General features: G+C 55.8%; 1 protein-coding gene across 2 annotated transcripts; it reads left to right on the top strand.

Moving 5' to 3' along the window:
• Positions 1-1,178: 1,178 nt before the first annotated feature.
• ANKRD13B (ankyrin repeat domain 13B) lies at positions 1,179-20,262 on the top strand. Of its 2 annotated transcripts, none has more exons than XM_036033307.1 (15): positions 1,179-3,177; positions 13,574-13,709; positions 13,802-13,926; positions 14,014-14,059; positions 14,588-14,731; positions 14,820-15,009; positions 15,086-15,152; positions 16,198-16,279; positions 17,028-17,092; positions 17,319-17,449; positions 17,573-17,730; positions 17,868-18,020; positions 18,122-18,285; positions 18,364-18,440; positions 18,898-20,262. In XM_036033307.1, the coding sequence occupies exons 1-15, from the start codon at positions 2,194-2,196 to the stop codon at positions 19,118-19,120; spliced, it is 2,745 nt and encodes a 914-aa protein (XP_035889200.1). In that variant the 5' UTR covers positions 1,179-2,193; the 3' UTR covers positions 19,121-20,262. The 2 variants fall into 2 exon arrangements, with proteins under 2 accessions (XP_035889200.1, XP_028376973.2); XM_028521172.2 differs by having other exon boundaries at positions 1,181-3,177; positions 18,901-20,262.
• Positions 20,263-20,410: the final 148 nt, after the last annotated feature.

The raw sequence follows: 20,410 nt of genomic DNA, 5'->3' as shown, positions 1-20,410 counted from the left end.
CGTGCACTGAGCATGCTCCCCCAAACACGTGTGTCTGGCGTGCACCCAGCCCCCATACCTGCAGCAGTGAAAAGCCAGAGCACGCTGCTTGGGGCCGGTGGGGTGGGGGTGGGCAAGGGTGCCCAAGACCAGGTTTGGGGGGCAGGTCAGTGGTGACACGATTAGGAGAGAGTTCCCAAGCGGCAGGATCCTGCTCAGTAACCAGGGTGAGGGGTGGGGGTAGGCCTTGGGCAGGGGTGCCTGAGTTGGTCGATTTTATCCCAGCGGTGCCAGGGCAGCAGTGACTTGTGGGTGGACAGGCTGCTTCCCAGGGGGAGACAAAGTAATGCTCATGAGTCACACCACCCGAAATACATGCAAAGCTGCCTCCATCGCCTTTCGCTGCAGCCCAGATTGACAAGATTTTTTGAAATAGCGATCCACGGGATATTTTTAAAATCACACCTTAAAAAAAATCTTGAAGGCCTCCCTTTCCCTCACAGCCAGTCGCTGGCTCGCGGGGTTTCTCTAAGCAAGGATACCTCGAGGGGTGGGACACCACTTGCCGCCTGGTGGCCCGGTGCTGCACCGGCACCGAGAAGGCGGTCCGTGGACTTGGTGACACCAGCCCGGGCAACGAGAGGGGTAGCCTAGCCACCCAAACCGGGCGCACAGCCGACCAGCGGTGGCCACCTATTCACCCGATCGACCCCCCAGCTATGGAATTTCATTTATTAAATGTCGAGGCGGCTGCTTGCAGCCTCGTCGCTTGGTTGTCTTTGTTTCTCTTCTGTGTGGGCGCGTCTCGAGCACGTGGCAGCTGGAGCGCGCAGGCCAGAGAAAAAGCGACCTAGGTTTCGTTTATGCATGACTGCCTGGCAAAAAGACAACCAGCTGCCCAGGGCATAGCTCCCAATCTAGTCTGAACTACCCCCTCCCTTGAACTCCAAGATTTTTCAGGGGAAAAGGGGTGATTTACTCCGTTCCCCCGCCCTACCTCCTGGTTGGCCCAGGACTACCTGGAAGTAGCCCGTACTCTCCAAATTTTATCCCAGAAGCCCCCAGCCCCGCCACAGCCTAGGCCTGAACTAGGGATGAAAGGGTTTTCAGGATTTCTCTTTGGAGATGTTGCCACCTCAGGAAACAGAACAGTTAAAGAGAAATCACACACAAGGTTCTAAAGACAATTTAATAAGGAAATCTACAGGCATTCTTCCGGCCACTCCTACCGGTCCCTTTCCCTCACCAGCCCCCTCCTCAACTCGAGATGTAACCACGACACTCTGCTGACCCCTCGTGGCAGAGGTAGGCAAAGGTCCCCGGCTGCCAAAGACGCCAACTGGCTCCTCCCAGGCTGGAGAAAGGGGCGAGGCCGTACACTCATCCCTCAGCCTTCCCGGGCCTGGCACCACCGCAGGGTGTGTAGAGGAAAGCAGACCACACAAAGAAGCCAGAGAGAGGAGCGGAGAGTTTGCAAGCTTTTGCTAGCACTTCCCACACAAACACTTCTTATATTGTTCTAAGTAGGGCTGGTGTGGAATTCCTTATTCCGATCTTGTAAGGTGGGCTCATCAAGGCATTATGCCTGGTCCCCACCACCTGTCTGTCCACCTAGTTGGCAGAGGGCTGCGCCGTTCTCAGGGTAGTTGCTACCCTTAGCTAGTTCTAGGAGGTAGTTTCCAGCCTCATTTTAGAGGTGAGTGGTCTCAGAAGCCAGAAAATTTAACAAATTTTCTTAAAGTCAGTCAATTAATAAGGAGGGATTCTAACTCAGATCTTGCTAACATCCCAGTCCCTCTTCCCTCCGTGGGCTGGACCAAGCTTCTAGGTCCTTCCTGCCCTTACAATGGTGGTTATAGAGACCAAATCCATTTTTACCACAGCATCTGCAGGGACCCTTCAGGAAGGATCTTTCTGCCCTGGAGTTATTTAGGAAGGAAATAGTCTCTGAAATCAGTCACTTCCCCTCCTAAGGGGATCACACGGGGGTGGAGGTTGGGAGTTGCCACCTGCTGCTTTCTCTGCCCAGCCCCACTCTGATCCTTGCAGAGGACAGTATATGATGAAGGGCGACTGTCCGCTCAGTCTAAGTGGACATTCTCTTTCCAATGTCAAGTGTGGAAGATGGAGTTTAATTTTATAACAGGCAGGGAAAACTCCTACGTAATAATTCAGGCGCCAGACCCCTGGTTGCTCCAATAACCCTTAGTACTAATGTCCCTCACCTTTCTCAGGAGTCCCCCATCAGTCACTCTTCTGGGAATGTGGATGTCTTCTCTCGTTCCACTGGGACCCAAATTCAATCCTGAAGGCCACACCTTCCCACTTCCCCCAATGCTGAAGCGAGGCCCGTACCCCTTCCTTCCCCAGCAAAAAGCAAAACGCTACTGGGTGGGGTTGTGTCCCAGCCCACCTGGCGTCAGGACGCTGCCTCCGTCTCTGTCAGGCTCGATTCCCTCCCCCACGCTTTCACGGGATGAGGGTGCCAGTGCGGGACATCCTCCGGCCCCTCGCCACCCCCATTTGCACGAGGTGGACTACAAGCCCCATAATGCTGCGGGGCCGAGTTATAACAGGCTCTGCCTCGGGCACTCGGGTCCCCTCCTCTCTTTCCTGCATCCCCGCATCCCTCGCCGGCAGCTCGGGCTGAGGGCCGGGGTATGCGGCTGCGGGAAGCCAGGGGCTGCGGGAGCGCGTCCCTGCGGTGGCGGCGGCGTCTCCGGGGCTCCGCGCCCCGTGCGCCCCCGCGCCCGCTGCGGGCGCCTGCTCCTTCAGTCGAGCGGCGTCTTTGTGTGCGGGGGTGTGGGAGGCGAGGCGCGCCACCGAGTGCCCGCGTCCTCTCCGGTCGGGTGGGGGCCTCTTCGCGTCGCCCGCCGTCGCCGCCTCACGAGGACGCCCGCGGCCCGCGCCGCTCGCCTGGCGCCGGGCGCGCCGCCCCCGCCCGCCGGCGCCGCTCGCACATGCCCGAGCTGCAGCCTCGGGAGCAGACAGCGCCGGCTCCCTGCCCCACGGCCTCTGGCCCGGGCTCCGGCGCCGTCCCTCCTCCCGGGCCGGGCGCCGCGGCCCCGGCATGAGGAGCAGGCGATGATCCCCGCCAACGCCTCCGCTAGGAAGGGGCCGGAGGGCAAGTACCCGCTGCACTACCTGGTGTGGCACAACCGTCACCGCGAGCTGGAGAAAGAGGTCCGCGCCGGCCAGGTAAGAGCGCCGTCGGGGCGCCGCGGGGACCCTACGGCAGGGCACGCCTGCTCGGCTTGGGGAGGGGGCGCGGCATGGGTTGTCCCGCCTCCCCAGCGAGTTTGCAGCTCTTCTTTGTTCGAGCCGCGGCGTTTGTGTTGCTTGTTGACCGGGAGAGGGTGATGGGAGCGGCCCCCGCCCCCTCCCCTCTGCCGGGACGGGCGCCCACACGTGTCCCAGACCCTCTCAGATTGGGGCAGAGGACCACTGCGTTCCTGCTCGTCGGGGCAGTGAGGGCTTTGGGGAGGGGCTGCCGGCTCCGTCTGTGTTCTGTGTGGTGGGAGAGTCCGCCCCACTCAGCCGAGTGACACCTCCCGGGTGAGTGTGCGGAGGTGGGCAAGGCCTGAGTGGAAAGAAGGGGGGGGGGTGTCACAAGTCACGGGTCAGAGAATAGGCTGTGTGACATTCCCAGGCATCCCAGCCCCACCCAGTGCCCTCTGCCCTCACTGTGAGTGCTTCTATTTTCTCAGACTGGGCAGAGCCCCAGGATTCCACAGACCCCAGACCCAGCTTGGGATTGGGGAGTGGAGAAAGAGAGACCCTCTTGGGGAAGCCCCGAGGGCCTTGTCCAGGTGCTGAAAGGCGCTCCCATGTCCTCTGGTGTTCGGCCAGGCTTCTAGGCTCTGAAGAAGCTAGGAGCCACTGGCCACAGGAAAGATCTGAGGTTCTGCACACGCAGAAGGCTCGCTGGCTCCTGCTAGTCAGTGAGAATGGACGGGTCAACCAGCTTTGGCTGGATAAGGGACCTCCAAGAAGATGGGGTCTCCTGGCTACTCTTTAGGACCAAGGCAGGCACAGGTCACAGGTAGTTGCAAACTCTGCCCTTGGCCCTCAGGCCACAGGTAGGCACTTATGGCATGGGCAATTCACTCTCCAGGGTGGGAAAGCAGGAGCCAGAAATGGGCCCAGCCTGTCCTGGGTTGCCTCAGGTGGAAGCCTGCAGACTTGGCTGGGGTGTAAGACCTCTGGGGCCACGAGCTGGGAGTGGTTCACTCAGGATTTGCCCCCTTTGAGCACCACTTCCTGAGTCACAGTAAGTTTAGTCTGAACAGCTGCCTGCTTCCCAAGGGAAGAGGAGAACGTCACCAGACAGTGAACCGGGTGAGGGTCGAGGTGTGTCCCTGAAGTCTACCACTGAGTGCCCCAGGCCAGCACAGCGCCGTCTCTGCAGAGCAGTCCCAGGAAATGTTGGGGTGACTTGAGCCTCCAAGCCTCTGGGCTGGTTGGGGTGTCCACTTCCATTCTGCCTCTGCTTACACAGGAAGTTCCACATTGCTTCTCAGACTGTGTCTTTATTTGTCCATCATCGAGGAAGTGGATTTCAGCCAGGGAGGCCTCGTACGGGGAATGAGCTCCAAGTGGTAGGTCCGGAGGAGCAGCGGTGAACGGTCCCTGCCCTCAAGGAGACCCCCGCTGTGGTGATGCGAGAGTGAACGAGGAAATACAGTGTAGTGTGCAGGGTGCGGAGACGCAGACAGTGCAGGCTCTTCCAGCTCTTCTCTGCTTTTGTCCCCTGAGGGCAAAAGAAGAAAGTCTCTGATAGAGGTAGAGAAGCCTTAAATCCTTCCAACAGTTGGAAGGATTTAAGGCTCCTCTGAGAGGGACTTCCTGGTGGGATGGTGGCGGACTGAAGGGCTGTTGGAGGGCTAATAGCTGAGTGCCTCAGTCACACTCCTTTGCTGGAGGCTTGGTGGTCTTCTTGAAGAGATTGGACAGAGGCAAAGTGCCCTAGAAGAAAAGGCATTTCACCTGGGCCTCTCTGACGTGCTGGGCTCAGGTCAGCAGTCATCCTACTGGGGTGAGGTTGGGTGGCGAGCCTGCTGCAGGTAGGGGTGGTTTGGGGCTGCTAAGTGTGTTCCTCTTTTCCTCCCCTCGGGCTGCCACAGAAACCAGCACCAGGTTCACCCATCCCACTCTCCCACTGCCCCACCCCCACCTACCAGGGTGAGTTAGTGTCTCCTTGAAATGGACACCGAGTGCCCTGATCCAGGCCAGGGGGAATATAGGGCACTGGTGGAAGTTAACCCTTGTCCAACCACAAAGGAATCAGGCCAGTGCTCTCCAGTGCACTCTGGGCACACCAGGAAGGAGAGTGCCAGACAGTCTGGGCGGGAGCAGCCCCTGGCTGTATCTTCACTCCAGGACTGACCTAGAATGACATGTGCATCCAAATATGCACTGCTCAGTCCCCAGGTCTCGGGCTCTCAGGGAGAGCCAACGGTGCCCAACCCAGGCATTTCCTGCAGGGCATAGACCTGGGGGTAGCCACCTAACTTCATAAAACCATCATAGACCCCTGGGATTCCAGCTTGGGGAGGGGCCCTGACCTCTGGTTCTCCTGGCACCAACTATCAAAGAAAGCAGCCAGGCTTTCCTCTATCTGGGTTTCCCTGGTCTTCACTTGGCACAGCTGCCTCTTCTTCACTCCAAGAAAGCCCCACAGAGGCCCTCCTATGGGCAAGCTTAGCAATGCTGTCTGCCCAGGGAGGGGATGGCATGGCGGGCTTCAGAGCAGGTTCATGGGTTCTGCTCAGTCCCCCCCTCAGCTCTTTTGGGGGCTGGAAGCTGGGAGTGGTAGGGAGATGGGAGGTGCTGAGTGGGTGTTTTTTTTTGGTGAAGGGAGGGTCCATGACCCCTTTTAGCTAGCACCCAGCAGTATGTGCTTGCTGGGTCCTGTCTTCTGCCTTGCATATGCTCTGCCAGGTTGGGAAGGGACTGGGGTTGCAGACCAGCGGGTGCGCCAGCTCCCTCTTGGCGGGCAAAGCCCTGAGTTGGCACAGCCAGCTGGCCGTGGCCCTGGTTCTGGAGTCACAGGTCTCTGGTGTTCCCTCACAAGTCTCTGGTGAGAGGTAGAGGTTAGATTGTATTGCTCCCTGTGGGAGGGCCAGGGGAGCAGGATCTTACCTCTGGCCACAGGCTCTCTGGAGGGGGCCAGGCTGTGGTCCTAGGGCAACATCCTTCTTCCTGGGGCTGCCTCCACCATGGACTTCCTTCCTGCTTTCCCCAGTTCATCCCTCTGGCCTAGAGGCAGCAAAATGGGATTTGTGGCCCCTGGATACTCAGACAGAGGCTACCCCACCCAAGGTACCTGTTGTGTTTAAGAGCACCTGTGATTTCAGCCCCCCATAAAGTAAGCTGTTCGGGTGTGGGCTGTCACCACAGCTGGTGAGTTGGGAAGCTCAGGGGAGGGAGCCACAAACCTCGGAAACCAAAAATCAATGTGTCTGGGTTGAGGGGAGGGAATGCGTGGGACAGGAGGGAGGAGGCAGGGTGGAGTGAGAGTCAGCAGGTGCCACCCCCACCCGCTTAACTCCTCTTGAGGAAGCATTCTGCCTCCTTCCCCCTTGAATGACTCAGGCATACCTGTCCCTACACCTCCTGGCCAGGTGAGAGGACTGAGAAATAGTGACTACAGCAGACTCCTGCTATCCCCCTGGGGCTGGAGGAGAGACAAAGGCTGAGCTGGCAAGGCCTCGAGCTCTGGGCCCCCCTCCTTTCTTCTCCAGCACCCATGTTTAGTCTGTACATCTGCTGTGTCCTTGCAAGTTTTCACCTAACAAAAGGGTTCTGCTAATGCTAAATAAGTTTGAAAACATACTCTGCTAGTGGATGTGGGTGTGAGGGGTGTGCATGTGCAAATGTGCTGGCAACCGTCACGTGAGTTACACATGTGCACAGACACCTGCAGAGCCAGAGGGCAGCTGGGCACACATGTGCTTGCACACTTTGGTTGCACATGCACTGTGAGTGTGGAGGTAGCAGGAGTATGAGTGTGTATCCTTATGGTGTGTGTGTGTGTGTGTGCTTGCAGGTGTGTGCCTGAGTGGAAGCAGGGGTCACTCAGGGAGCCCCAGCTCTTAAGCTGAAGGACCCCTGTTTTTGACTCCAGCTGAGGCCTGCTGGGTTGCAGTTTCCATTCTCTTAGTGGGGAGGGCTAGGTGTTGGGTTTCATGGGAAACCTTTTCATTCCAGCAATTAAATAGCTGCAGGCCTGTGCTGAGGAAATTAATGAATTCTCCCACCTGGGGCCGGGGCAAGGCGCCACTTCCACTGCAGGCCCTGCTTTGGGCAGACCAGGGAGCTTCTTTGGGGCCTGGCTGGGTGTAAGCATGCCCCATGTTGGCCCTGGCAAACAGGTGTGCCCTGGAGTCCCTGAGGAGGGTTGTGGGTAGAGCTGTTGATGGGTGGGGGTGGGGAGGGAACCCCTGCCTTTCGGGCAGTGCCAGCCTCTCTCTGGGGCCTGGAGCTGAGGCCCCTGAGGGGACGGGTGACAGGTAGCATCTGGAGCCCTGGGGCGGGAAGGGTGCCCTGCCAGCTCCCTAGGGCCTTGTTAGCAGTGGCAGCTGGGGCTGGGCTGGTGGGATGGTTCAGCGGCAGCCCCGTGGGAAGGCATCCTGCTGGCCCAGCCCGCTCTGGCTCCGGGTGTGTGGGTCCTCTACCACTCCCACCCAGGGCTCAGGACCTCACCCAGGGCAGGACCCTGAGGGGCCCAGCCCAAACCATGACGGGCAGAGCTAACTAGTGCCCCCTCCTTTGTGGGAGCCCGCGTGGAGGAGCAGCAGGTGGGCCGCAGAGGCCAGGTACACTTTTTTTTAAAATTTTGAGGCTTAATTTTTTAACATGAGGCTCTTTATGTTTAATATTTAAACATGAAGAAATGCCAACACAGGGTTATAAAAATTATATAAATAATTTAAGTGATTCAAAATGCTTTATTTTTGATAAAGGAATTTACACATTTTAAAATATTTAGCTGTCTCTAGAAGGCTCACAGTGAAGAGCAGCGGTCCTGGCCACACCTCTCCCCACCTCATCTCGTGCCCCAGGGGCAACTTCTTCGAATTCTTTAGGCTGCTTTGTTATTTGCCTCCATAACAGCAAAGCAACATACTTCCACGCTGTTTTGTGGTTTGTCGGTTTTACACTGTATTGCCTTCCCCTCCCCGTGTCCTTTAAATACAGTCATCTATACATTTGTTTAACAAATGTTTACTAAGCACCAGTTAGTGCCAGGTGCTGTCCAGGGGCTGCGGAACCCGGCACTGCACACCGCAGCGAGGGACCCGCCCTGTGTGGGGCTGGCAGTCCTGGTCAGGGAGGCAGTGAAAAAACAAACCAGGGACTTAATGTTGAAAGAGAACTAATGCAGGGTAAGAGGCGATCACTAGATAAATAGTGCCTGTCATTTAAGCTGGGTTGTCAGGGCAGGCTTCCTAAGGAGGTGACATTTGAGCAGCAGCCTGCTGAAGTGGCTGCCTAGGGCACTCTGAGGAGACGAGACGGCTGCAGGGAAGGCCGGTGTGTGGGAGGGGCGTCTGGAGGAGAAGCGGGACAGCACCTGAGCTCCAGGAGACATTTGGGGCTTATGGATGGGAAGCCACGGGCAGGTTTGGAGCCAAAGGACCTGGGGGACAGTTCACGGGAAGGGGGCAGGTGCAGGGGCCAGGAGAGGAGTGAAGAGACCACCAGGTGGGAGGCGGGGCACCTGTGCCAGGGCTGAAGCCCGAGGTGATGAAGCCTGAGGGGACCCTGCACCTGTTTGGAAGGCAGAGCCTGTAAGGTCAGGTTTTGCTGGTGGATTGGGTTGGAAGCTGAGGGAAAAGGAAGCGATAAAGACAGTTCCGCAGCTTTTCACCTGAAAAGGGAGTGGGCGAGGCGCTGTCCCCTTGGGCAGGTGCCGCTGCCCTGGAACGGCTGCGGTGGAGGAAGCAGAGGGAAGGGAAGTAGCGGGAGGTTGGATGCCCCTTTCGGTTTCGTGACTGCAGCTAGCCTTTCATATTTTTCCGAAGATGTAAATTACTGTTTTCCTCCAAAAAAGTTTCTTCTGTCTCCTACATTCACTGAGTTTCCTCTGGGTTTTTAGAATCCACCTGCATTTTTTGGTCTCTTTTACGTTGGCAGCTGTCCTCAAACATCCAGTGGTCCCTGGCCAGGGGGCGAGTTTAAGAAGGGGCTGTGGAGCTTACAGCGTGTGGGTGCTGCTGTCGGGTGATTGGGTGGCAAGCGGGCCTGCTTACTGTGGGATTCCCAACGCTCTATACCCAGAGGTCTTCGGTGCCTGTGGTTTCTCCAGACTCCTGCTAAGGGTGGATGGGGCTGTCTGGCTGCCGCTGGGTCAGGGTCTGAGGCAGAGAAGGGACTGCACTTTCACTGCTCCCGGGTTTCCAGCCCCATGACCTCATCCTCAGGCCAATGCTTCTGAGTCCAGTGCATCTCAGGCTCAGTGTCTACAGAGAATAAACCCTTGGCATCCTGTGGAGGGGAAGGGGGGCATCTCCCATCATTACAAGATTGGAGAAGGATCCGGGGGTTTTGAATTTTAACCAGCATCCCAGGAATTCACCTCTGAGCCTCACTCCCAACTCTGCTTTTTCCACTGCCCTCATGTTCTGCACCTTGTAAGAGTGCCAGGGGGGTGATCTGGCTTGCCGCTCCCTGGGATTCCCTCTGTGAACACTTGGCATGCTACCCTCTGCTCCCCTAAGTCAGTGATGCCCAAGCCGCTTTCCATGTTGGGAATCTGTGTTGAAATTTCTTACCTGCTGACATCTCTTCTCTTTATTCTTGTGGGTTTTAAATATTTTATTGACAGTCTTATAGTCAGTCACAAATTTACCATTTGGGGCACACTCCTCGTTTCTTTGTGTAGATCTAAGTTTCCATCTGGTATCGTTTCCCTTCCACTGAACAGCTTTCTGTAACATTTCTTTTTTTTTTTTAAGATTTTATTTATTTATTTTTAGAGAGGGAAGAGAAGGAGAAAGAGAAAGGGAGACAAACATCAATGTGTGGTTGCTGGGAGCCATGGCCTGCAACCCAGGCATGTGACCTGACTGGGAATTGAACCTGTGACACCTTGGTTCGCAGCCCCGTGCTCAATCCACTGAGCTACACCAGCCAGGGCTCTGTAACATTTCTTGAATGTCTTCTGATGGTAAATTCTCTTAGCTTTTGTTTGTCTATAAAACTATTTCCCTTTTATTTTTTAAGGATTTTTTTTTAAGATTTTATTTATTTATTTATTTTAGAGAGAGGGGAAGGGAAGGACAAAGAGAGGGGGAGAGAGAAGCATCAATGTGTGGTTGCCTCTCATGAGCCCCCCACTGGGGACCTGGCCCGCAACCCAGGCATGTGTCCTGACTAGGAATTGAACCTGCAACCTTTTGGTTTGCAGGACTACGCTCAATCTACTGAGCTACACCAGCCAGGTGAGGGATTTCTTTTTACAGGATATCGAATTCTCGTTTGACATTTTTCCCCCCTAAGACTTTAAAGATTTTGTGCTGTTGTCTTCTCACTTGCATGGTTTCTGGTGAGAACTATGTAATATTCCCTATGTTTGTTCTTCCCTATATAGTGTGTCTCATTTTTCAAAGTGCTTTTAAGATTTCCTTTTTGTCACCAGTTTTCAGCATTTGATTTTGATGGGCTTTGGTGTAGTTTTCTTTCTTCCTTCTTTTCTTTTTTTTCTTTTGTGGGGTGTAGTTTTCTTGATGTTTATTTTTGGTATTCATTCAGTTTCTTGATTCTGTGGATTTATCATTGTGTTAGTTTCCACAACAAATTATCACAGGCTCTTTGGGTTAAAACAAAAATTTATTCTCTCATAATATCGGGGGTTGGAAATTCAAACTGAAGGTGTCAGCCAGGATCCCTCTCCTTTCAAGAGCTCTCTGGGCGGATTCTTCCTCTTCCAGCTTCTCATAGCTCTAAGTATCGCTTGGCTTGTGGCTGCATCGCTCCAGTCTCTGCCTCTGCACGCGGGACATCAGCTCTCTGTGTGTCTTCGCTCTGTGTGTGTCACAGAGGCGTGTCGTTGCAGCTGGGGCCTGAATGGACAGTCCAGGCTGATTTTGTCCCGAGATCTTTAACTTAATTATTCTGCAAGGACCCTTTTTCTGAATAAGCTCACATTCATAGGTTGTGGGGGTTAGGATGTAGACATATATATTTTGGGGGGAGTGCACCACCCTTCAACACACTATAGTATTTTAAAAATCAAATTTGGAAAATTTTGGTGATAATTTCTTTAAATTTGCCTTATTTACTGCATTCCTTATCCTATCCTTTGAGACTCCAATCACACATATGTTAGAATGCCTGATAGTACCTTGCAGATTGCTGAGGCTCTTGGGATGTTTTTCAGTACTTTTTTTTTCCTCTGTGCTTTAGTTTGTATAGTTCTATTGCTGTGTCTTCAAGTTCACTGATTTTTTATTCTGTAGTATCTAATCTACTGTTAATTTTACCCAGTGAATTTTTAACCTGCTGAAATTTTTATTCCAGATATTGTACTTGTCTCCCATTTCTCTCCTCACATATATTGTGTTCATGTTTTTCTTTAAATTCTTGCATATAATGAGTAATTCATCATCTTTATTTTTTAAATTTATTTATTTATTTATTTTCAGAGAGAGGGGAAGGGAAAGAAAAAGAGAGGGAGAGAAATATTGATGTGCGAGAGGTACATCCACCAGTTGCCTCTCACATTCCCCCACTGGGGACCTGGCCCGCAACCCAGGCATGTGCTCTGACTGGGAATCAAACCAGCGACCCTTTGGTTCACAGGCCAGCACTCAGTCCACTGAGCCACACCAGCCAGGGCTCATCATCTTTGTTATTTCTGTATATGTTTCTATTAAGTCATTTTTCTCTTAATTATGGGTCATATTTTCTTACTTCCTTGCCTATCTAGCAATTTGTAACTGGATGTAAGACATTTTAAATACTATGATGTTAAACATGTGGATTTTGTGGTCTTCCTGTTAGACTTTCTTCTGGCAGACTAAGTTAAGTTACTGGCAAATCAGTTTGATCCTTTTAAGCTTATTTTTAATTTTTATTTGATTGGCTGAGCTTTTTCTGCAGGGATAGTTTAGCCTTACTACTGAGTAAGGCATAAGGCTTCTTGGGTCTCCCTCCCTGGGTAAACAATAAGGTCTCTCTAGCAAGTTGGTGCTGATTGTCTCCCTGCCCTGGGGGAGCTCTGAGAATTTACCAGCTTATTGCCCCTTTTCTGCCTGGTCCTATAAAGTTTCACTCTCCCCACACGAAGTATTCAGCGAAGACTCAAAGGGACCCCATGCAGATCCCTGGAGCTCACTGTGGCAGAGCTTCCTCCTTCCCAGAACTCTGTCCCGCAGCTGCCAGCCCCATCGGCTTCCCTGAACGCCTGTCTCCGTCTCCTCCACTCCGGGGTGAGGTCCCCGTGCTCTGCTGGGGACCCCCTTCCCGGAACTGCAGCCTGGAATCTTTCTCCCAGTAGAAACCCAGGAGATCTCAGGGCCCACCTTGTTTATTTCTCTTACTTCAAGGATCACAGTCCTTGTTGTCCAATGTCTGAAAAAATTATTTTACATATTTTAAAGAAACAGTTTTCTGTGTCGGGTGGGAGGGTAATTTCGGTTACCTCATCATGGCTGTAGCAGAAGTCTTTTAATGGCATTTTAATAAAGTTTTGGGAAGGAGAGGAGTGACATGCATGTGGTCAGTTCACTGTACTTAACTAGAAGTCCTAGACTCCTGAAATATAAATGTTTATGTTTAACAAAATATGCTTTTATCACCCAACAAAAATATCATGCAATATAATTGTGCTATTCACAAAACAATAACAGGATTATTTAAAATGGTTTTTTTAGATGTTATTTATTTATTTATTTTTGAGGGGAAAGGAGGGAGAGAAACATCAGTGTGTGGCTGCCTCTTATGCACTTCCAACTGGGGACCTGGCCTCGCCTGCAGCACAGACATGTGCCCTGAGTGGGAATCGAACCTGTGACCCTTTGATTCCCAGACTGGCACTCAATCCACTGAGCCACACCAGCCAGGGCTTAAAATGTTAGTACATAGTGTCACACAAGTACAGGACGTGGGTTTGGAGTTGGACTGTGAACATACTCTCTCATTCCTATAATGCCTTACCACAACTGTTTGCTAGATCTCACTGAGGGATAATGTCAATAATCTAAGCTGGTGGCCCTTGCTAAAGGGGGTCCTGGACCCCTGGGACAGGTCCTTTCCCAGCTGCCCTCCTTGGTCATTGGCCTCTCTAGACCACCTGCCAGCCCCAGGCTTATTCTTTGTAGGCAGCTCACTGGGCCATGGCAGAGGAGCCCCAGTCAGGGGGCCTAGGTGAACAGGGAAGGAGGAAGGCCCTCCCTTTCTCAGTTATGTCCTGCCCTGCCCCACAAGCCCCTCTCCACTCACTCGACCCCAGCTAATTGTCTGTTCTTTCCGTGGCCTTGTGAGATGGGCAAAGCCGGGCAGCACGGTGGTTGCCGCCTGCTCAGAGGCTAGTGGGCTCAACGGGCTGCTGCAGCAGTGACCGGGGCTGTGTCTTCACCTCCTTCTCCAGGTGGACATCGAGCAGCTGGATCCCCGTGGGCGGACTCCCCTGCACCTGGCCACCACACTGGGGCACCTCGAGTGTGCCCGTGTGCTCCTGGCACATGGTGCGGACGTGGGCAGGGAGAATCGCAGCGGCTGGACAGGTGGGCACCCCCGCTCACCCCAGCCCCACAGCCAGGGTTTCCGCAGCATCTTCTCCTCACCTGCCCTGTGACATTGCCTCTGCCTCCCCCAGTGCTTCAGGAGGCTGTGAGTACCCGGGACCTGGAGCTGGTACAGCTGGTGCTGCGGTACCGGGACTACCAGCGGGTGGTGAAGCGTCTGGCGGGCATCCCCGTGCTCCTGGAGAAGCTGCGCAAGGTGAGGGCCAGCCTCCCGGCCTCCCCACCATTGCCCTTGAACCCTGTCTGTAGCGCAGACTTAGCCACTCTCCTTGTCATCCTCCAGGCCCAGGACTTCTACGTGGAGATGAAATGGGAATTCACTAGCTGGGGTAAGAGGGCTGACGTGGGCCTCTCTGGACCTCAGGGCTTTTGAGCTTGTTGCTCCCCTGCCTAGCGCACTCTTCCTTCCCATTGCTCTCACTGTGGCTCCTCATCGTTCAGTTCTCAGCTCAGTGCCACCCGCGAGGCCTTTACGCACTGCCTCAGACACTGTCTCAGTTCCGTTGCTATTATTTCCTTCACTTTGTAATGATGTGCTCATTTGTTTGTGAACTGTCGCTCCTTGCTCGAAGGTAAGCTCAAGGAGGGGAGGGTTCTGTCTTGTTCAGTGTATCCCCAGTGATGGGAGTAGTGCCTGGCACACAGTAGGTGTTTAATAAACATTTGTTGGAAGATTGGGCGAAAGGCTGAATGAATGAATTAACAGATGGGGAGAGTTGGGGGAACCCCTTATCTCCTACCAGTCCCTTACCCTTTCCTGGCCACACCCCTGAGCCCCATGCCCTGGGGCGGTCCAGGTTGGGTGGGTCAGGCGAATCCAAGAATCCAAGCCACCACTGACCTTCCGTTCCACCTAGTGCCCCTGGTGTCCAAGATCTGCCCTAGTGACACCTACAAAGTGTGGAAGAGTGGGCAGAACTTGCGGGTGGACACCACACTCCTGGGCTTTGACCATATGACGTGGCAGCGAGGGAACCGCAGCTTCGTCTTCAGGGGCCAAGGTCAGGCAGGTGGGAGGTGGGGTGGGGTGGGGAGGTGTGAGACAGCTCCATGCCACCCCTGACCTCCATGCTGTTCCCTGGCTGGCAGACACAAGCGCCGTGGTCATGGAGATTGACCATGACCGCCGGGTAGTGTACACGGAGACCCTGGCGCTGGCCGGGCAGGACCGTGAGCTGCTGCTGGCTGCTGCCCAGCCCACCGAAGAGCAGGTGCTGAGCCGGCTTACTGCACCTGTCGTCACCACACAGCTGGATACCAAGAACATCTCCTTTGAGAGGTGAGCGGGCATGGCCTCGATGGCCTGGAGCAAACCCGTGGGCTGGCCCCTCACCTGGACCCCTCTGCTTCCTCAGGAACAAGACAGGCATCCTGGGCTGGCGCAGTGAGAAGACCGAAATGGTGAATGGGTATGAAGCCAAGGTGAGGCCATAGCTCCCTGGTACCAGACCCCACCACACTCCTGCCCATAGGGAGCCGGGCCGGGGTTTCCTGATGACCACTCTCTCAGCCTTGGAGGTGCAGGGGCCATGCAGCACTGAGGGAAGGGCGCTAGACTAAGAGGCAACTGATGAGAATGGCCAGATTTATTGAGCACTTACTATATTCATGTTCAAGTCACTGGTCTGACATTTTATATGTATACATACATACATACACATGCACACATGTATATACATGTATACATCACACAGACACACACGTGCTCAGAACAACTCTTTCGGGTTGGTACTATTATTATTCCCATTTTACAGATGTTTTTTGAACCCTTTCCACGGTATCCATTGACTACTCACAGCAACTCTGTGAAGTAGGATATGGGCCCATTTTATTAGGACAAAATGGAGGCTTGGGGTGGTTGGATGACCCACACGAGGTTGCACAACACTAAGTGACCGCTGAGGTTCAGACCCTGGCTGCCTAACCCCACAGCCAGGCCTACACCCTTGAGAAGACTGGGTGGGTTGCTCCGGGGCCCCCACGCACCCACCAGGGGCCCCTGCTGAATGAAGGGACTACCAGGTGCCGCAGGGTTTGGATTGCTTCCTCCTGAAGGTTTCCCTGGTTCTGCAGGCCGGGTCAGCGTGTGTGTTTTGTTCCCGCAGCCCCGTGCTCCCCACAGCAGAGCGCGTACCCAGCGCACTCTGTTGTAACTGTCCGCTTTCTTGTCTCCTCAACTAAAGCGTGAGCCTCCGGAGGTTAGGGGCCATGTCTGGACGGGCTTGTTCGCCACTGTAGCGCTGACGCCTGCCTCAGTGCCTGGCGTGTAAAGGCTGCTCACAGAATGTTTGTTGAGGGAATAGGAATGAATGACTTCATGTGTTCACTTGCCCAGAGGCCCGGGGATTCGAGCAAACAGCTTCTCCTCCCCTGCCCCGGACCCTTTCTTGCAGGAACTACTCGGAAAGCCCTTGGTGGGGCAGGGTTACCAGAGGTGTCCTTGAGCCCATTCTTCATCTTTCCCCAGGTATATGGGGCATCCAATGTGGAACTCATCACCCGGACACGGACAGAGCATCTTTCAGAACAGCACAAGGGCAAGGTCAAAGGTAATGAGGCAGTGGCACATGGGGGGGGAGGTGTGAGGAACCAGCTGCCACCTGAGCGCCTCCAGCAGTATTCCCTCTGACATCCCAGCAGAAACCAGGGTAGTTTATGTGGACAAGCCGTTTTCAAGTGCCCAGTCCTAAAAGCTGGTAGTGGCTGCCCAGCATGTTGCCAAGGTGACTGTAAAGCAGAATTTGGGCTCAATGGGAAGGAATTGATTACTAATGTCTGCACTGGATTTGGGAAGCAAGAGAAGTGCCATGCACGCTTTTTGATGGCCACTCTAGTGAGACACTCTAGGCAGAAAGCCGGGGGCCCCTGCACTGATTCTCCGTGCCCGCTGACACTACACCTGACTTCTGGGCGTCGTTCAGTCTGTCTGAAGTGGAGAGATCCACTTCCCACCTCACGGGAGAACGAGTGAACATGGAAGTGCCTGAAAGAAAACACGCGCGCGTACCCCAGAACTGCTCACCAAAAGCAGATCTTTTTTGTCCACTGTCGTGAACCTGGAGAGTGACACTTTTGGAAGTTTCTCCTGAGCCCCAGGTCTGTGTTTTCTCCCAGCTGTACTTCTGGCAGCCCTAGCCCTGCCTCTGGTGTCCTTGGTCACTGTCGGATGACGGTGCCTGGATGTACGGTGTGGGTAAACAGTCCCCCTGCCGCCCAGGACCCAGTGTCCTCCCTAGGTCTTGGGTGCTGTCGCTTCTGAGGGCTGCAACGTCCTCTGAGACGGCACATTTCTCATAGGTTGCAAGACACCCCTGCAGTCCTTCCTGGGAATTGCTGAGCAGCATGGGGGCCCCCAAAATGGGGTGAGTGTGCTCCAGGGGTGCCCCTTGGTGGAGGGGCATGGATATGGCTCAGGGGAAGGCCTGGGAGGTGTCCTGCTTAGCATGGCCTGTGGACCTCTTTCCCGCAGCGCCCAGACCATGTCGGCTCCACAGTGGCAGGGGGGCAGCTCTGGGGCTGTAATACCAAATGGCTGGCCAGGCATCAGGGACTGAGAAGGGCTCATGGGCCCCTCCCCATGTGGTGCAGACCCTGATCACTCAGACTCTGAGCCAAGCCAACCCCACTGCCATCACCGCAGAAGAGTACTTCAACCCCAACTTTGAGCTTGGCAACCGTGACATGGGCCGCCCCATGGAACTGACCACCAAGACACAGAAGTGAGGTCCCTCGCTGGTGCCGGGCAGGGGTGGGCAGGGCAGGATGGGACAGGGGTCCCAGAAGGTTCTGGGAGGCCACTGCTTCTACAATGTCCCTCACGCCTTGGGATCCTGGGGGGGCAGGTTCAAGGCCAAGCTGTGGCTGTGTGAGGAGCATCCCCTGTCCCTGTGTGAGCAGGTGGCCCCCATCATTGACCTCATGGCTGTCAGCAACGCGCTTTTCGCCAAGCTCCGGGATTTCATTACCCTGCGCCTGCCTCCCGGCTTCCCTGTCAAGATTGGTGAGATCCCCAGCCTCCTTTCCCCATGGCTGCTGTTGTAGGGGTGGGGTGGGGCGGGGCTTCGATGAGCAAAACAGCAGGGCAGGGCTGAGGTGTGTGTGGGGGGTGGTGGCACCTGACAATTTCCTCATCCTCAGAAATCCCCATCTTCCACATCCTGAACGCCCGCATCACCTTCGGGAACCTCAACGGCTGTGACGAGCCGGTGCCTTCGGTGCGAGGCAGTCCCAGCAGTGAGACCCCTTCCCCAGGCAGCGACTCCTCCAGTGTCAGCAGCTCCAGCTCCACAAGTGAGCCCTGGCCCCTCTGAAGTCACCCTTCGCACCAGCCCCTCACGGGAGCCCTCCCTGCCCCTTCTTGGGGAGCGACTCTGACCTCAGTCTGCCCTCAGCCTCCTGCCGCGGATGCGAGATCTCCCCGGCCCTGTTCGAGGCCCCGAGAGGGTACAGTGTGCTGGGCGGCCAGCGGGAGACGGCGACCCGCGACGACGATGACGACCTTCTGCAGTTTGCCATCCAGCAGAGCCTGCTTGAGGCGGGCAGCGAGTATGACCAGGTGCGTGCCCCGTGGACGCAACAGGCCACCTGACCGCGGTGCCGCCGTAGCCAACGGGCCCCTGCCCTCTCCCTCCAGGTCACCATATGGGAGGCACTAACCAACAGCAAGCCGGGCACTCACCCCATGTCCTACGAGGGTCGCCGGCAGGACAGGTTAGTGTCCTCCAGGATTTGGAGATGCCTACGTGCCCCAAGCACAGAGTACCCCAGTACTCTGTCACAGTGGGTGAGGACACTGCCCACTGAGCAGCCCCTGTTGGCCCAGAGAAACCGTGGTACCGTCACCAGGGACCCTACTGGAATCAGGATGGTCTCTGCTGTACACTTGCCTGACTCTGGGTGGGTGAGCAGTACTCCGAAAGTGCCTCCCTCATCGGGACCAGGCCTCGTGGCCTCCGGACCCTCCCCAGGCAGGATGTCAGGGCTGGGGTTCTAGAAGATGCCCACATGCGCTGTCTGCTGTCTGCTGGGAGGATAAGTTTCGTAGGGGCTGGGATCTGCTACAGCTGGGTGGGAGCCAGGGAGGCGATGCAGGACTGGAGGGTGGCAGGCCTGATCTGTCCTGGGACCTTCATGCCTGCAGCCCTAGACGTGTCTTCCTTGCCCCCAAAAGCGCCCCGCCTACGCCACAGCGCCAGCCTGCGACCCCTACGGCCGTTCCCAGCCCTCGGCCCAGTCCTAGCCCTGGTAGCTGCGTGTTCCGGAGCTACGACGAGCAGCTGCGGCTGGCCATGGAGCTGTCTGCGCAGGAGCAGGAGGAGCGGCGGCGGCGTGCGCGCCAGGAGGAGGAGGAACTGGAGCGAATCCTGCGGCTCTCACTGACGGAGCAGTAATGCCACTGACCGGCCTTCAGCCCTGCCATGCGAGCCCCGCCCCGGAGCGAGACACGCCCCGACCCACGCACACTGTGGCTGGAGACCAGAGCCACCGCCTCAGGGGCATAGGGACGCACCAAACACCAGACAAGGAGGGGTTCGGCATGGCCGCAGGGTATCTTTGTGGGCCAGGGCCCTGGAGGCAGCTGGCACGGCCGGGTCCCCCTGCTTTGCTGTGTCCTGACCCCCAGCCTGTCCCAGGGCAAAGCCAGGCGGTCCTGAGTGGGAGACCGGTCCTCAGAGGAGCAGTGTCCGCGTCCTTGCTCCTTCTGGCTCGCTCTACTTTCTGCTCACTGACCCCACTCCAGGACACTGCCTGTGAAGCCTTTGCATTTCCGCTCTTCACCCCTGGAGGGCAGCTGAGCTCCCCACGTGCTGTGTTGCTGCTTTGTTCCAGACACAAGCCGGCACGTCAAGGGCCCAGCCCCTCCCCCACCCCGGCATTTCAGCGTCAAGTGCACTTAGCGGGGTGCCCGGCTCCCCCAGCCCTTACACCCCTCCCAGGTCTCAGGGTGGTCGCAGCTTCAATATGGGCGGCCAGAGGTTGGAGACCCTTTCCCCAAGACATGTTTTTGTGATCAAGGAGGGTGCCCAAGTCGGCCCCCCAGTCCTGGGCAAGGCCTGACTCCCACATGCTGTCTTGGCAAGTGCGGGCGCGGGGGTGGGGGGGAGGGGACGTCGGGCTGGGGCAAGCACTGGATCCCACACTAGACTGCACAGAGAGGGGTTGCCCAGTGCCCTGGCGCCACCACCCGCCCCTTCCCGCCGGCTGCTGCTAGCCCTCTGTGGTTGTGCATCCCACTTGCCCCCACCCAGGGGCTGACTCTAAAACCCTTCATCCAATGGTGCTAACCCCCGGCTCTCCCCTGCCCCGCCCCGCCCACCCAGAGAAGCACAGACCCTGCCAGGGGCAGGGGCCCACAGCACACTCTTCCCGGCTCTCCCTGGCTGGCCCTCCTGGTTCAGCCAGTGAGGTTCAGAAGGGACACAAAAGGAGTGGAAGAAAAGAACAAAGAGAAACTGTTCCTCTTATCCCCTTCCCTGATGCCAGGGGCACCAGACTGATTCTGAGGCACAAATTAAAGAGGCTTCAAACCTGAGGCTTTTCCTACCTACCTTTACTGGGGAAGAATGCCCACCTGCATTCTGGGGGTTCCTTCCGGCCTTCCGTGTGGGGAGGGCTCTGAGGCAAGGGGATGCGTGGTGGGTCCTGAGCCCAGGGCAGGGTTGCGTTTGTCCCCAGGAGCC

This window comes from Phyllostomus discolor, chromosome 8 (genome assembly GCF_004126475.2).
Source record: "Phyllostomus discolor isolate MPI-MPIP mPhyDis1 chromosome 8, mPhyDis1.pri.v3, whole genome shotgun sequence".
In the NCBI taxonomy this organism is placed as follows: domain Eukaryota; kingdom Metazoa; phylum Chordata; class Mammalia; order Chiroptera; family Phyllostomidae; genus Phyllostomus; species Phyllostomus discolor.
This window is presented reverse-complemented; position numbering and strand designations above follow the sequence as displayed.

Excerpts from the sequence above, each read along its gene's own strand:
- ANKRD13B (XM_036033307.1), top strand. The coding sequence starts at position 2,194 with ATGTCCCTCACCTTTCTCAGGAGTCCCCCATCAGTCACTCTTCTGGGA. Across the intron at positions 14,060-14,587 it reads ATGGGAATTCACTAGCTGGG|TGCCCCTGGTGTCCAAGATC; the intron begins GTAAGAGGGCTG and ends CGTTCCACCTAG. Across the intron at positions 18,021-18,121 it reads CAGCAGCTCCAGCTCCACAA|CCTCCTGCCGCGGATGCGAG; the intron begins GTGAGCCCTGGC and ends GTCTGCCCTCAG.